Raw genomic sequence first — 13,861 nt, forward strand, 5'->3', positions numbered from 1 at the left:
GATCTTGCATGAGGTCAAAGTCAAGCTCACAAACCAAATCATTGTAAAGGACAGCCTACACTGAGTGTATGTCTGAAGTTCCAAGATATTCTGTCAATGTTTTAAAGTGTTACTGTAATATGAAAATAATAAACAAGTGCAAAGGGAGATAATTTGCTAAAAAAAAGCCAGGAAAAGTTATGGTTACCTCATTTCCGAACATTTTTGATGAAACTGATGAAGTTTGAAGGAGCAGAAGGTGCAGCAACATGCAATAAAGTGTTGCACCTGTATTATGTAACACAATGTTTTTAACCATGTCAATACTTGTTCTTCTATGAAAATTCATGTCTTCACTACAGGTTTATTGAATTTTTGTATTATACGAGGCTATAAATGTATTATGACATTTAATGCTAACAAAATTATGTAATGTTATGTTATCTATTACGTAACATAACTGCTATACAAAATGTTGAATCTATATTCCAATCCCAGGTGCACAGGTTCAGACCTTGTTTAGTGTACACACTATGTTAGAAAGGAATCCTTTGAAAACTGTAACTTGGGGAGTTGCGGCGACACAAAGTAAGGTATACATAGTTAATGGTCAGATAACACATGAACAATATACGTCTATTAACGGCCGTATAAAAGCTGTGAAAAGCAAATAATCACATTGAAAGAGTTCAATTTTAAAATAATATCAAGCATACTTATTTAAGTATATACATTGTAAAACTGCATTGAGAGTTACCTGAGCTATGTCTGACATTCAAATACGGTAAATATGAATGTTTCAAAGGAATGTATCGAGTAAAACGAATAAACTCAAAAAAGTTTCTGTTATCAATTTGTTATTATTTGAACTAAGAAAGCTCTGTAGGGTTAAGAAGCTGCTATGCAGTCACCAAATACAGTGTTTTGAACAAATAAATTGAAATGTACCAGAGATATTCTCTCTTTGAACCTCCTTGGTCATCTCCATCTTCATCAGAGAATACTATTCGAAGCGGCTGTAACCAGTTGGAAGTCGATTTACCAACAACTCTTAACATTGTTTGTAACAGCCTCTCCCATTGAACAACTATTGTTTGTGGCTCTGCGGGTTGTAGTGCTTTGTCAACCCATTTCTTCAACAGTGAGCTGTCTTTCTCTTCTTTATTGCTGTAAATGAATGACATCATTCAGAAAATAATGTCACAACTGATTTCAAATAACAAGAGATCCAACAGGCAGAGGCACAACACTAGTTCCAATGACCTAAATATGAATGCACCAGAGCAATTAGTACAATCTTTGGAGGTGACCACCAAAGGATTAGACTGATATGGTTTGAAAAAACTGTTCATGCGTTGACACGCACACAACAGACACATGGCAATCAACATATTGCTCATCTTTAGCACAATGTGATCAAATGAGCTGAGAATACGGCAACCTAAGGATAAGACAGTCCCGCTTTCTGACCTGAGCAGAGTTGTTATTCCCTTATCAGCTGGTAAAAAGTTATGTATTACAATAAAATGTGACTAATTACTTTTAACTTCATTTAGTTTGCATCAAATTGTTTCTTACCTATTACAAATACTTAACAAACTTTCTTCAATGGGCCCAATGGTGTCATCTTGTCAAATACTTTTCCCGCTGACTTTGGCTCTTTGCTTTTTTGGAAGTGATCTTCTACCATGTCAGCACAGGTTTCAGAGTGGTTTTAATATCCCCGCATATCAGCTGTTTACGTATATTACTGTGGCTGAAGGTGACATTACGCTGGAAGGAAAATATATTTCATTTTGTTTACTCAAGTGAGATGTCAATTAAAAAAAACAGGGGATATTGGAAGCCGCACACCCCCCATTTTCAGAACAAGCGGTTTGATTCTACTGAATCTTTGTCAAATGACAATTTTTAAAAGAGTAAGAGCAGCTGGTATTAGGTGATAGTTAATAACAATTACAATTTAAAATTTATTTAATGTTTTGATTCTTATGAGGTGTATTAAGAGTAACTCCCTGTTCCCCAACAAGACTAGCAAAACAACCGGGCATTTATACCTAATAATAAGCTAAGAAAAACAGAAAACCCCGAAACCGGTTACAGTTTCGTGTTTTGTGGTATAAAAAAAATTGCGTATTTGATACTGAAACCCACAAAAATTAAGTTGAAAAAATTATAAAATTTAGACAAATTACAGAACTTAACCCTTTATAGGGTAGTCAAGTAAAAAAGAGGGCCAAAGTAAAAAGAATGGCCCCCTTAATGAAGTTTTTTTTTAAAGTTTCATGAAATTTTACTACTTAATGTTTTTTAAAAAAGTGAGCAAATTTTGCTGCACATGTGAAATGGGCCCTTCAATTTTTTTTAAAATTTTGTTTAAATGCAAATGCCCTTGAATGTTGTCAAGGCCCTGACAAGGAAAGGTATCTACGGGGCCCAAAATTGGGGGACTGCTGATCATTTCAAACTTGCGGCCCTTTCACCCATGATGAAAATTTGTAGCAAGAATAATTGAAATCTTTTCCCAGTTATTTAGTTAGGGCACCTGCAAAGGAAAAAATGGACCACCAGATACATTTTAGGAAGGAACTTTTGGGGACACTTTTTTTCTCCCAGTTCTGTTCCACTGAGGAAACAAATAAATACATCATATTGTTCTTATTTTTTTCTCCACTTTATACAAAAATTTTGCTTGGACAGAGGGGGGAAGGACCCCAATCTTTACCCTTTTCCCCCTTTACAAAATACCCTCCCCATATACATCCTAAAAATAAATATAACTTTACTATTTTTATACAAAAAACAATCATTTTTTCAACAATTTCGGCAGATTGAACGTCATTGCTGTAAATTTTTTAAAAATTGGCCTGCGTTTGAGTGGTATTTTGAATTTTGTTGAAAAAAAAGTTGTTGACCCATGGGGGACAGACGACGATGAAATGCGATCAATTAGCTCACAATGCCCTGTTGTGCTCAGGTGGGCCCCCATTAAATAGCCAAAAAAAAAATTATATTATAGCGATAAGCGGGAAAGCAGACTTTGTCATATATTTTTAAAACCATAAACCTATTTTTATAAATAAGGACATGCCAACTGCTCCAAATTCTAAAATGAATTTGGGTCACAGTGGGCTTGTTTTATTTGTCGATTTATCTGTTTATAGCTTAAAAAACAAAACGTTTCTCTGAGAGGGCTGATATGTTTAAACTCTATGTCGCCGTATCAGCGCCCACAGCCCAAATAAAAATAAAAAAAATTTGGGTTGAAATTTAAAAAAAATCATTTTAGATATTTCTTTGCCCTTTCCCACGGGCGTGCTTGTAGAAGTTTTGAAAATGTTTGGTAAAACTTCAAAATATGGGTCCTAAAAGCCCTACTTTTATATGGAAAAACCTTTTCTTAGGCTATACTCGAGCACTTGCAATCTACCCGGGATCCTCGAATTCTAGCAGGGTCTAAAGTCCTTAAAAAATCCCTTTGGTTATAGAAAAATGTTTTACTGGAAACAAATCTTTTCCCTTTTGGTCTGCCTATTTGTCCCCAGTAGTGTTCCTAATTTTATGTCTCTGAGAGTTCTCCCGAAAGAATTTAAAAAACTGAAATGAATTTTTATTTTAAATGCTTTCTCATACGAAAAGTTTTTAAATACAACTGTGATATTGAAAGCTTATCAAGTAATTTTAAATATTGCTTTTTATATATGCCAAGGATCAAGATTATCTCATCATAAAAATTTTACTGACTGAGTTAATTTTCTTTTATTATTACCTATATAAAAATTTGTAAAAAAATCGGCTGTATTTTCCCAATTAAATTGAACAGACAGACAAAAAATTCCCTACTGACCCTTTTTAAAACCCTTTTCCTTCCCTATTGTATGCTGCTGAACTATTTTCATAAAAATGCTGAACATTTCTATAATGTGCACTAAAAATTCTAAGTTCCTTTAATATCGATAAAAAATTGAAGATTTCATTCAAGAAAAAAAACAAGAAACAAAATGGTTAAAGGGATAGAATAAAAAGGGGGATTATAAAAGTAGCTAGTCTGGGACTTTTTTTTCGGCTCTCGTGGATTTTGCCCGGTTGAAACCATCGGGCTTGTGCAGCTCGTGGATCCGATCTGGCAAAAAACCACTGGGAATATGCATCCCAGTCAAACTACTGTTAAAAACCCTATTATACGTAAAGATCAAAAGGATTTAAAATTCCCCAAAACAAAACATTCTTTATGTTTCGGCCTTTATGTCTTGTGAAAATTTTAGTAGAAATTCCTCTCTAAAATTATCTTGCCCCCATGAAAATCATAACGTCTCAATTCACAGCATTGTTAAAGGGTGAACATATTGTGCTAAACAGAAGAGTTATCAAACATTTCATTTGGTGGGGCTAGAAAGGCTAAAAGACACAGAAAAATTATGTTTGTTTTAATGTACACAAACTGGAAAGGGTAAAAACTCCAAAATAAGAATTGCAGAAAAGATAAGACTTTATTGTTAATATTCCACGTGAAGTTCAAAAAAGTTTTGACCCCAAAAACAGGGGATTTTTGAAGTGTTTTGTAAATGTAACTGTACAAATCTCAATGGACCATTTTAAAATGAAATTTTTGGGGCAACTGTGAAACAATTAAAAAAAGAGTTAACACTTTTACCGTCGAAACGTTGGAGTGTCTTGTCTGTGTGACTCGCACTGTTCCAGCGGGGAGGTGTTGGGAATGACATACAGTGTGCTGGTCAAGTCATCTGACGAAGACGAATTTGAATGATACTGAAGTATATTCATATGCCATAATGATGCTTTTTGTAAAAATGTATGGCCAAAGTCCCAAAAGTGGTAAAAACTGCAATCAAAATGAAATATAATTATTCCGAACATCTACAATTAGCTACCTTAGGATGATCATGGTACAAAAGGAACCAGTGTTTCAATGCCAATCAACAGGCCAAGAAAGGGAAAAAGCCAATGGGCGAACCCGAAAGATATTTTGTTTATTCCATGATTAGACACAAAAAAGCGTCTGCGTTTTTCTTTTTTAGTGTTTGTTCATCACCCCGAAAAATATTTTTTTTTTTGTTTTTATTAAGTTAGATTTATTTGGGATATGCTTATGTCAAATTCCTGTATTTCGAAATTTTAAAACGATTTTTTTTATTTAAAGCTTGTATTACACTTGTACAAAACTGTAGAAATTAAATTATGACAAAAGACAGCAACATTGGCACACCTTTCCAGGGGTTCTAATCTTTTAGCGGCATTTATGTCAAAAAATTTATACTTCCACAACATATTTAATTTAAAATTTAAGTTTGAAATAAACAGCCCGTGAATTGGACCTAAAGTTAAAATTTTACCCACTATGTTCCCACCCTGCATACTGGATGAGAGAAGAGTTGCGTCAAAAAACAGCAATCAGCGCCCTGGTCCCGATCTAATTTGTGCCACCTCTTCCATTGTATGGCGGGTTGTTGGTTTTAGTTGGGGATCTCTTCTCCTACCTGACAACAAAAGAGATTAAGACTTTTTTTAAAATTTCATGTTTGGCAGAAAGTCCTTATGATAGAACTATCACTTATGGTTCGTTATATATACCCCAACAATACCACTTTATCAGAGGCAAGCTGGATCATTTTCACACAGAAGAATATTTTGTAAGCATTCTGAGGATAAAAGTATGTTTGGCGAGAATTGCAGGCCTCGATCTTGACGGTAGCCCGGTAGCCCGAGGCTACCAGTTTTTCAGACGGACTACCGAATTTCCCAAGCTGGGTAGTCCGTCGGGCTACTAAGTTTTCAAACATGTTAATAATAAAAGCGTGAAATTTCACCGATTTATCTGATGTTTCCTTTTAAATGACAACGATATTTTCGGTCCGCATAACACCGGTCGGCCATTTTTCCGAAATTTAAATCCCTTAATTTTCACAATAATTACAAAAAGAACTTCATGAATCTGAAATGTACATCTTAAATACTAGCTTTCGTATATTTATGCATGAATTGATGTCTTCAGATTTGCAATATATAAAGTAACTTTACAAAATTCAGAAATTACATCCCTAAAAATTACCTGGATTGACTGGAATTTACCCGCGAATCGTAAAGATATCAAAACGTCATGCCAGTAATTTTCCATTCCACGAGCACGTGCGACCTATCGTATCGCCGTTACTTAAATGTTTATCGACACGTACACAAAAAACGCTTGTAGTGCATTCATTTTTTAATATAATCGCTTCAAATTTTCAGCACCGCTTTAGAAATAATACAGTTTGAATTCTATAACGATTTTAATATGATGTCGACAGAAATGTAGGCAAAATTCTATAAAAACGATCAAAGTTTCATACAATTATTTGTAAAATTTCAAACAGCGCGATCTTAATTATTTATTTATTTCTAAAAGTAAATAAATAATACATACTATGGTCATAAAATTCAGACTTTTGACAAGGAAGTACAAAAAACAGAATTAAAAAATCTTAAATAATGAAAAAGCGGCAGCAATTTAAATACATCGAGTAAAACGATTTTTGGCAAACAGATTTCTGCAAGTGCGGATGAATAGGTTACGGGACCTCGTGAACGTAAATAAAAACAATGATTATTTTAAAATAAAGCAGTATGATGTCGCTGTGGTTTTTAATAAGTTTAATAAGTAAATGAATCTTTGTACATGTCTTTTTTGACTCGACACTATGTCAGATATTCTTTTCAAACAATTATGTAAATTCCTTGAGGGCAAATAGGTCACAGAGGTAGGATATCTACTATTATCGCTTGACACATTTACCTGTCAGTTTATACGGGATATTGCATTCGCTTTTAAAAAAAATTAAAGAAGATACTTTTTTACTGATTTCTTCTCAGCAATTTAAAGAACCGAGGCAGTACGATCAGACAGTGATGTGTCACATGGCGCGAAAAAATGACGTAATGCCATGACAATCTCGGGCAACTAAACCCCTTTGATCTCCACTTTAGATGCCATGATACCGACACACTTCTTTTAGCTCTTTGAGGGGGTTTTAATTGATGATGAAAACAAGGCCAATTACTTGTTTATCAACAGAATAATTACCGATAATTGTTAATGTTTTTTTTTCCGCTTTAAACACGGGTGGGTTGATGATGATTATAGACATTATTGTGTCCACGTCGCCCCGGACTGTGATAATAGGCTACATTTACTTGATCATAATGCAAAAAAAACAAATACCGACCTACCGACCCTACTTCTTTTTGGCCATGCCACCAGAAACAACAACATTTTTTGGGGGTTGGGGGCAGGGGGGTGGGGTGGGGCTAACCAGGCTGAACGATTATTGTACTTAAATTTGAACAGCTACACTATATTTTAAAGGCCCTTGCTAAAAAAAGTAAGTTTTAGAAGGGTAGTGCAAATTTGAACCCCACACCTGCATATAACTAGATACTGGTATAGGTCTTACTTTTTTTCTACAGTTTTCTCCCATAATTTCTGTCTGCTAGTTACTTGAATATTGTAACATGGTTATCCACTTACGTTGGCTTAGCCTGCCCATGGATAGTGTGGGTAGGTTTGTTGCCTACCATTTAAATAACTGAATGTTGAATCAAGCATAAACTAAAATACATCAAATTTATAAACAAAATGATTTCGGGCAATTAAAAATGTTTTCTGGCAAATGGTTTTCTTAACTTACTTGCCTGAAAGGACAATTGCTGAAAAAAAAATTAAGGTGAAGACTGTAATATATTTTTCTCTTTTCTAAAACGGGACTACCAGAAACCTGGTCGGGCTACTTGATTTCACAAGTTGGTAGCCCTGCTGGCTACCAGCAAAAGTAGGTTAAGATCGAGGCCTGAATTGGTGTGGTGTCTTTTTGTTAGCATCAGTGCATGGGATGCGACTTGATATATGTCATGACTCAGTACAGCTGCCACATCACATTGTAATGTGTGGGTATAATAAGTGGATACAAGTGCCTTCTTTACATCTTTGAAACTTAAAAGAGAATACCACATCAGTAGGACATCAACTATGGTAACTGCACTATTCAGTTGGAAAGCTTTAAAGGTTTATGAGTGTTTGGTTTCATTCAGCTAAACTTTAAGCAAGGGTAAGGTTGAAATGTTGAATGTAAAAACTATTCTATCAATATAATGTTTCATTACATCATGGTGTAACAGCCCAGTTTTTCCCCCATTTAGTATTTTTCTCCAGGGAAAACTTAGACTGGCACAGTTTTTCCTAACATAGTCAACTTCTTTCCTTAGGAAAAACCTAGCCTGCCCAGTACTGTAAAAGCAGAAATTTTCGCGAGGGTTAAATTTTGCTACATTCGCGAAGCCCAACATACTAGTATCGCTAAAATAGTTCCTCACGTAAATATTCATGGTAAATATAATTCAAATTAAAGAATGATACCATTTTCACAATATGCGAATATTAAACTTTGAAAACATACTCAAAATTTCAAATTCGCGAAATTTTGACCCAGCGAAAATATGTGCTTTTACAGTAAATCATTAGTAACTCATCGCACACATAATTTCACTATACCTTTTCAGTCTTCTTTTTGGTATATAAATATACCCGAAGTATTTTTAATTTTGACTCAATATAGAGTTCGTTGATTGTATTTTCCATATTGACACACATGCCTTGGAAGTCTTTCAGTTCTGTTTCAAACTCTTGTAGAATACCTCGTTGGGAAATGCGGGATGGAAAGAATGCATCTAAAGCATGGTTAAGGACTGCCTTTAAAGAAAGTGTTTTCTCAACCATGAGATGGCGGACACCACCTCCACATCGTTGCCTCACTTGCTTATAACACATGGATTGGTTGCTGTAATCCATCCATCCTAGCTCCAATCTTCTTATGGTCCTTTCTGCATAAGCATTTCCAGCCTTGAAACCACAGCTGTGGAGAGTAGATCGCTCTTTTTTCCATTTCCCACGTAATTCATTCAATGCATTTGAGCACTGATCACCTTCAGTTTGAGACCTGCAGAAAGCAATTGTCGACACTCTATCACCATATGCAGGTAAGTATGATTTCAACGTATTGTCATCCATTAACAGCATGACACTGCAGTCAATCTACAAAAGCATAGTGAACAATTAAAAATTTAGAACTATTATGTGCTATCTATATATATATGTAGTATGTATATCACATGTACATTGAACAATGGAACAATCAAACACTTACTGAAATGTAAATTTACTTTCTTTACTGCATCAAATAAGAGGTATCACTGATGGTGAGGAATACCCTCGTTAAAGCTTTGACACAACACAAAGTGCTTGTTTTGAATACAATACAGAAGTAAATGAGAGCTGTAACTATTGAAAACTGGTCCTCTCCAAATCATATATGTACTTGTTTTGAAAACATTGTGCAACATCTGGTCATAGTTTATATGTTTTCAAACATAAAATGTGCAATTGAATTCCTTATAAACTGTAGAAGAAGCTGCGCTGACAAACTTGCACACAGTAATCATGTGGTTATTTTCAATAAACCAAGTGTTATAATTCCTGTTGAAATCACTCTAAAAGGCCACTTTAAAAGTATCTGATACATCACCTTATACTTATCACTTTCAAAAATGTTCATCCAATTTACTTGTAAACTGTAGAAGGAGTTGTACTAAAAACATGCATGCAAGTGTTCTTAATGAACAAAGGGCTATAAATCCTCCTATAACATTCTGACCAAACAAAACAGCAACAAACACTTCATGATAAACATGACCTGAAAGTTTCATCAAAATCCCTTGCAAACTGTAGGAGGAATTACATTTAATGTGATATGGGACAGATGGGACATGACACGATGTTATGTGACATGACAAACAACTTCATTCCGGTATAGCCTCCACTTCACTTTGTGATGCAGGGCATCTGTAAAGACTATCTGAATGCGTGCCAGTGTAATAAATCAACCCTGAACATGGCAATACATTTTTATAATGCTTAAAGTTTTCCAATGGCTGCAGTTTTTGTAACACATGTATTCCACATTTGTTGAATAACTTGTGTGTAGTTTTAATGCAATACATACATTATTAAGCAAGATGTTCACTGATACAAATGCACACAATGCACACAAACCTAACCTGCCACAATTTTTTCACTGAAAAATTTCATTGGACTGCCATTCTTGTAACCCAACTAAATTTACCAAACACGACTTGGATTGTAGTCAAGATGGTTAGAAACACTCATGTGTAATGTGAATATGTATGCAATGGTAGCAGAAATATGCACTTAATGCCATTGCACATACACATACACTTTAGAGTGAGGTGTGATGGGACGCTAAATGGTGATACAGGGATGAGTTGAAAAAATTATGCTCAAAAATTAATATAACTGTAATGTAACTGTGCAGCTAGTTTAGAAGAAATCATGTTTCAGAATGATAACATCTGGTACTATTTCTGACACCAGTTGATAACTTCTGTGATAAGCTATAAAGTTTTAGATATTCTGTCAGCCATGCATTTTGGACTTTGGCGACCATACAAAATTTTCACCATGCGTGTCAGGCCTACGTGAAGTGAAATATACCGTACATAAATATCATGCTTGCAGATCTAAATTTAATGCAGATGTGCAAATTATCTCTACAAAGTAATCACTGTAAATGCAGTGCAGATTAAGTGAAATGCTCATTAATTGTCATCCTTACTTGGACCCCGTCATAAATTTGAATTCTTCAATGGGCAACTTGTTTCTGTTTTTCTCAAAAATTTGGAATATCATGTCACCATAAATCTCTCATGTGATCCTTAATATGATATACTATTAGAAATAATACTAATAGCATCAAAATGTACACAATTGTATGTTTGTGTCTGATGTAACAAGCGTATCGTGTCTCTCCAAACAACAGCTTGAGGAAAAGAATCACATATATCCACACAAGATCCTTTCATTTGTCTTATATCATTACCCCAAAAAGTACAAATGTGCTTGTTTTGTCTGTTGTACAGTTAACTGATAAACACTGATAATAACTGCTCAAGGGCCATGATAAAATAAAAAAAAATATAGTTTCTTATGTGAAGAGTTCAGTATAGATCTATCATTACTGAAAATTATGAAGAAACAGTCACATTGGAAACGTAATTTGTGTTCCTGATAATCCAGATTTTCTTATGCAGTATGCAGTAGAAATTTATATACCAGTGTTATGTTATATACCTTATCAGTGACAAGTCTTTGTAGTACAGCCGGCCCAATTCCTCTCTTCAAAACAAATTCTTTAAGTTTGTCAGACATACTGCTGCAAATATAAAAAAAATATTTACATTTCATTTACATTATCGTTCCAGGGCTGAAGATGGTCGCTGCATCTGAAAGCCACAGCATATTTTCACAAACCCATGTCCTTTCTGGAAGTACTGTGAATACTTTATCGCCATATACTTGTCTACCCTGATCTTGAAATTATCCTATGTCAGTGCTGTGACAATCTCAGAGAGAGATAGTAACCAATGTGATAAACATCTGTGAGAAAAAGTACTTTCTGACATTTTTTGGAACGATTATTTCTCTAAATTCATGGGATATCCATAGAAACACAACATTAGACTACCATACAGTACGTTTTACATTCACCAGGTCATGATCAGTTAACTTAAGAATTTGGCCCTATAGATTATCATATATGAATGATTTTCAGCTGAAAATGGTTGAAATAATGATTTGCAAGGACTATGCAGACTTCCATTCTTCACTGTTGACTTAACAATGGGAATATGTCAGGGGTTTAGGATATGGTCTGTCACCCTAAAGCTCCGAGTTCGATCCCGACAGCCTTTCATTTCTTCATGCTTTTTTCTCTCTGAATTACACTGCGTGCTATATGTATGAAATGACCTTTTTGCCTATATTTATTGGATATATATGTTGCAAGTTCATTCTCTATATTTTAGTACATTTATAATTTGATAAAATTTGTCATATAATCTCATCTGAACTATATAGAGAAAAGATACTTAGCACAATCAGATACATAGGTTACATGTTCCTGGCATATTAACACCCTTCAACAGAACTGTCGATAAGGCTAATTTTACATAGACAAGCAAAGCAACAATGAGGTGCCAGGCTGCGTGGTCTGGTCCTTGTGCACCTAGCTTACAATAAGGGGGTCACTAGTTCGATCCATAACCCAGCCACAACATTCTGTGACATATCATTCCGAAAGTTTTTTTCCACGGTAATTTGTCTGCCACTGTTGATTAAAGAAGCTGGTTAGCCTTCAGTTTGTTTGACCAAATGTGGGCACTGGTTTATCCAGGAAAGATTGACAGCCGCCTTTATTTTGTCGTTATCGTGCTGAATGGGCATGAACACACAGACAGACAGACAGACAAACAAACAACAGATGTGACGATGAGTAGGGCTGCAACAAACTACATTTAAACCAACTTAAGTAAAGGAAAATCAAAGACAATCAGAATTAAGTAACTCTGAGCTTGCATAATGATTTTTAAGTCTAATAAAGTGAAACAAATAATACTAAAAATATATCAAACAACTCCTGTTGTGATTCGAAGTCATCCATAATTTTTTAACTATTGCACTATACAGCCTTTTAGCATTCAATGGGAACAAAGTTGATATAGCCTATAACTTGTGAAACACGAGTTTCGTGATAACCACAAGACTTTGCCCGTTTACCATCTATAGGCTATTGAAATGGACTGTGCTCAAGGTCCAGGTTCAGAGGTCATGTCTAAACTATACTGAGCCGTGTTGGACACCACAGGTTCATGTGTCTACACAAAGAACTATAAAATACATTTTTATTTTTATAGCTCTTTGGTCTACAAGTCTACAGAAAGGTCTTCTATTACCGTTATCTGGCACTTGGCAGTTTTCAACAACATTTCATCTCTAACATTGATCCATTGTAGCTACTGTAGCCAACTTTCATCTTTTTAAAATGTTACAGTACAGTGAATTGGCTATACACCATCAATATACTGACCCTTGTTCTATATAAAACCACAGGCAATCGGCGTGTGACTTTGACCCCTTATGAATGATGGACCCCCACCCTGTTCTCTACAACCCAGATCCCCAACATAATAACAGAAAAACACATTTCCAAAAAAAAAAAAAAAAAAAAAAAAAAAAAAAAAAAAAAAAAAAAAAAAAAAAAAAAAATGCTATATATAAAAAAAATAAAGGTACAGTGCTTTAGGGTATAGCGGATAGCTAACTAATTTTTCCTGCATTCCAATTCAAAGAAATGAAAATAGTAGTTTTTTTTTCAGTATATCAGACAGAAAACATCTATTCTTCTTAAAACATTCAGCTTTTAATAGAAATTCGCATGTTTTTTCTCTCCAAGTCATAGTTTACATATGCGCTGATTTAGGGTGTACAGGATAGCTTTGCAGGGGCGTAGGGACGATTCGAGCATTGGAGCGGCGGAGGGGGTGGGTGTGGGAGGGGGTGTCCCCCTCCTATGAACGGGGTCCGGGGTGGCCCCGTGAAAATTTTGCATATAGCTAGAGTAAATGGTGCAATCTGGCGACTTCTTGGACTGCTCAGTATCTGTTGAACATACTCGGGTTTTTTTTCTCGAGTTTTCACCCCTATTTACAGTTTACTATGTTTAAGCACTGTAATGGCGGTACGATGTTAGATACGGACAATGTCTTGCCAGGGTAAAACCAGTAATGTCTAAGTAGGGGATTGAGCACAAGACCCTGACTTAAAGGGGTAATCTAATCCTTATAGCATTCTAGTCATTAAATGGCATTATAAAGGTAAAACGCAATTCACTGTTTTCTTTGAACCATTGAAGGTTGAATGAATGGAGTTCAGGGTTCTTTTTACCAAATGATCGATTTGGAAATGCAAAATTGCGAG

General features: G+C 35.0%; 1 protein-coding gene across 1 annotated transcript; it reads right to left on the reverse strand.

Annotated features, from left to right (window-relative positions):
* Positions 1-9: 9 nt before the first annotated feature.
* On the reverse strand, positions 10-13,130 carry LOC128551808 (uncharacterized). Its single transcript, XM_053532724.1, has 6 exons — positions 12,838-13,130; positions 11,177-11,258; positions 8,525-9,064; positions 7,665-7,668; positions 1,558-1,606; positions 10-1,146 (listed from the first exon to the last, which is right to left on the reverse strand). Exons 2-6 carry the CDS (start codon positions 11,252-11,254, stop codon positions 879-881), a joined length of 939 nt encoding a protein of 312 aa, XP_053388699.1. The 5' UTR covers positions 11,255-11,258; positions 12,838-13,130; the 3' UTR covers positions 10-878.
* Between the last annotated feature and the right edge of the window lie 731 nt (positions 13,131-13,861).

This window comes from Mercenaria mercenaria, unplaced genomic scaffold, assembly GCF_021730395.1.
Source record: "Mercenaria mercenaria strain notata unplaced genomic scaffold, MADL_Memer_1 contig_1722, whole genome shotgun sequence".
Lineage (NCBI taxonomy): Eukaryota > Metazoa > Mollusca > Bivalvia > Venerida > Veneridae > Mercenaria > Mercenaria mercenaria.

Bases quoted from the DNA above. Each gene is read 5' to 3' on its own strand.
- LOC128551808 (XM_053532724.1), bottom strand. From the start codon at position 11,254: ATGTCTGACAAACTTAAAGAATTTGTTTTGAAGAGAGGAATTGGGCCG. The intron at 9,065-11,176 runs GTATATAACATA...ATGCTTTTGTAG, and splicing joins AAAGACTTGTCACTGATAAG to ATTGACTGCAGTGTCATGCT. The intron at 1,147-1,557 runs GTAAGAAACAAT...ATTCATTTACAG, and splicing joins TTGTTAAGTATTTGTAATAG to CAATAAAGAAGAGAAAGACA.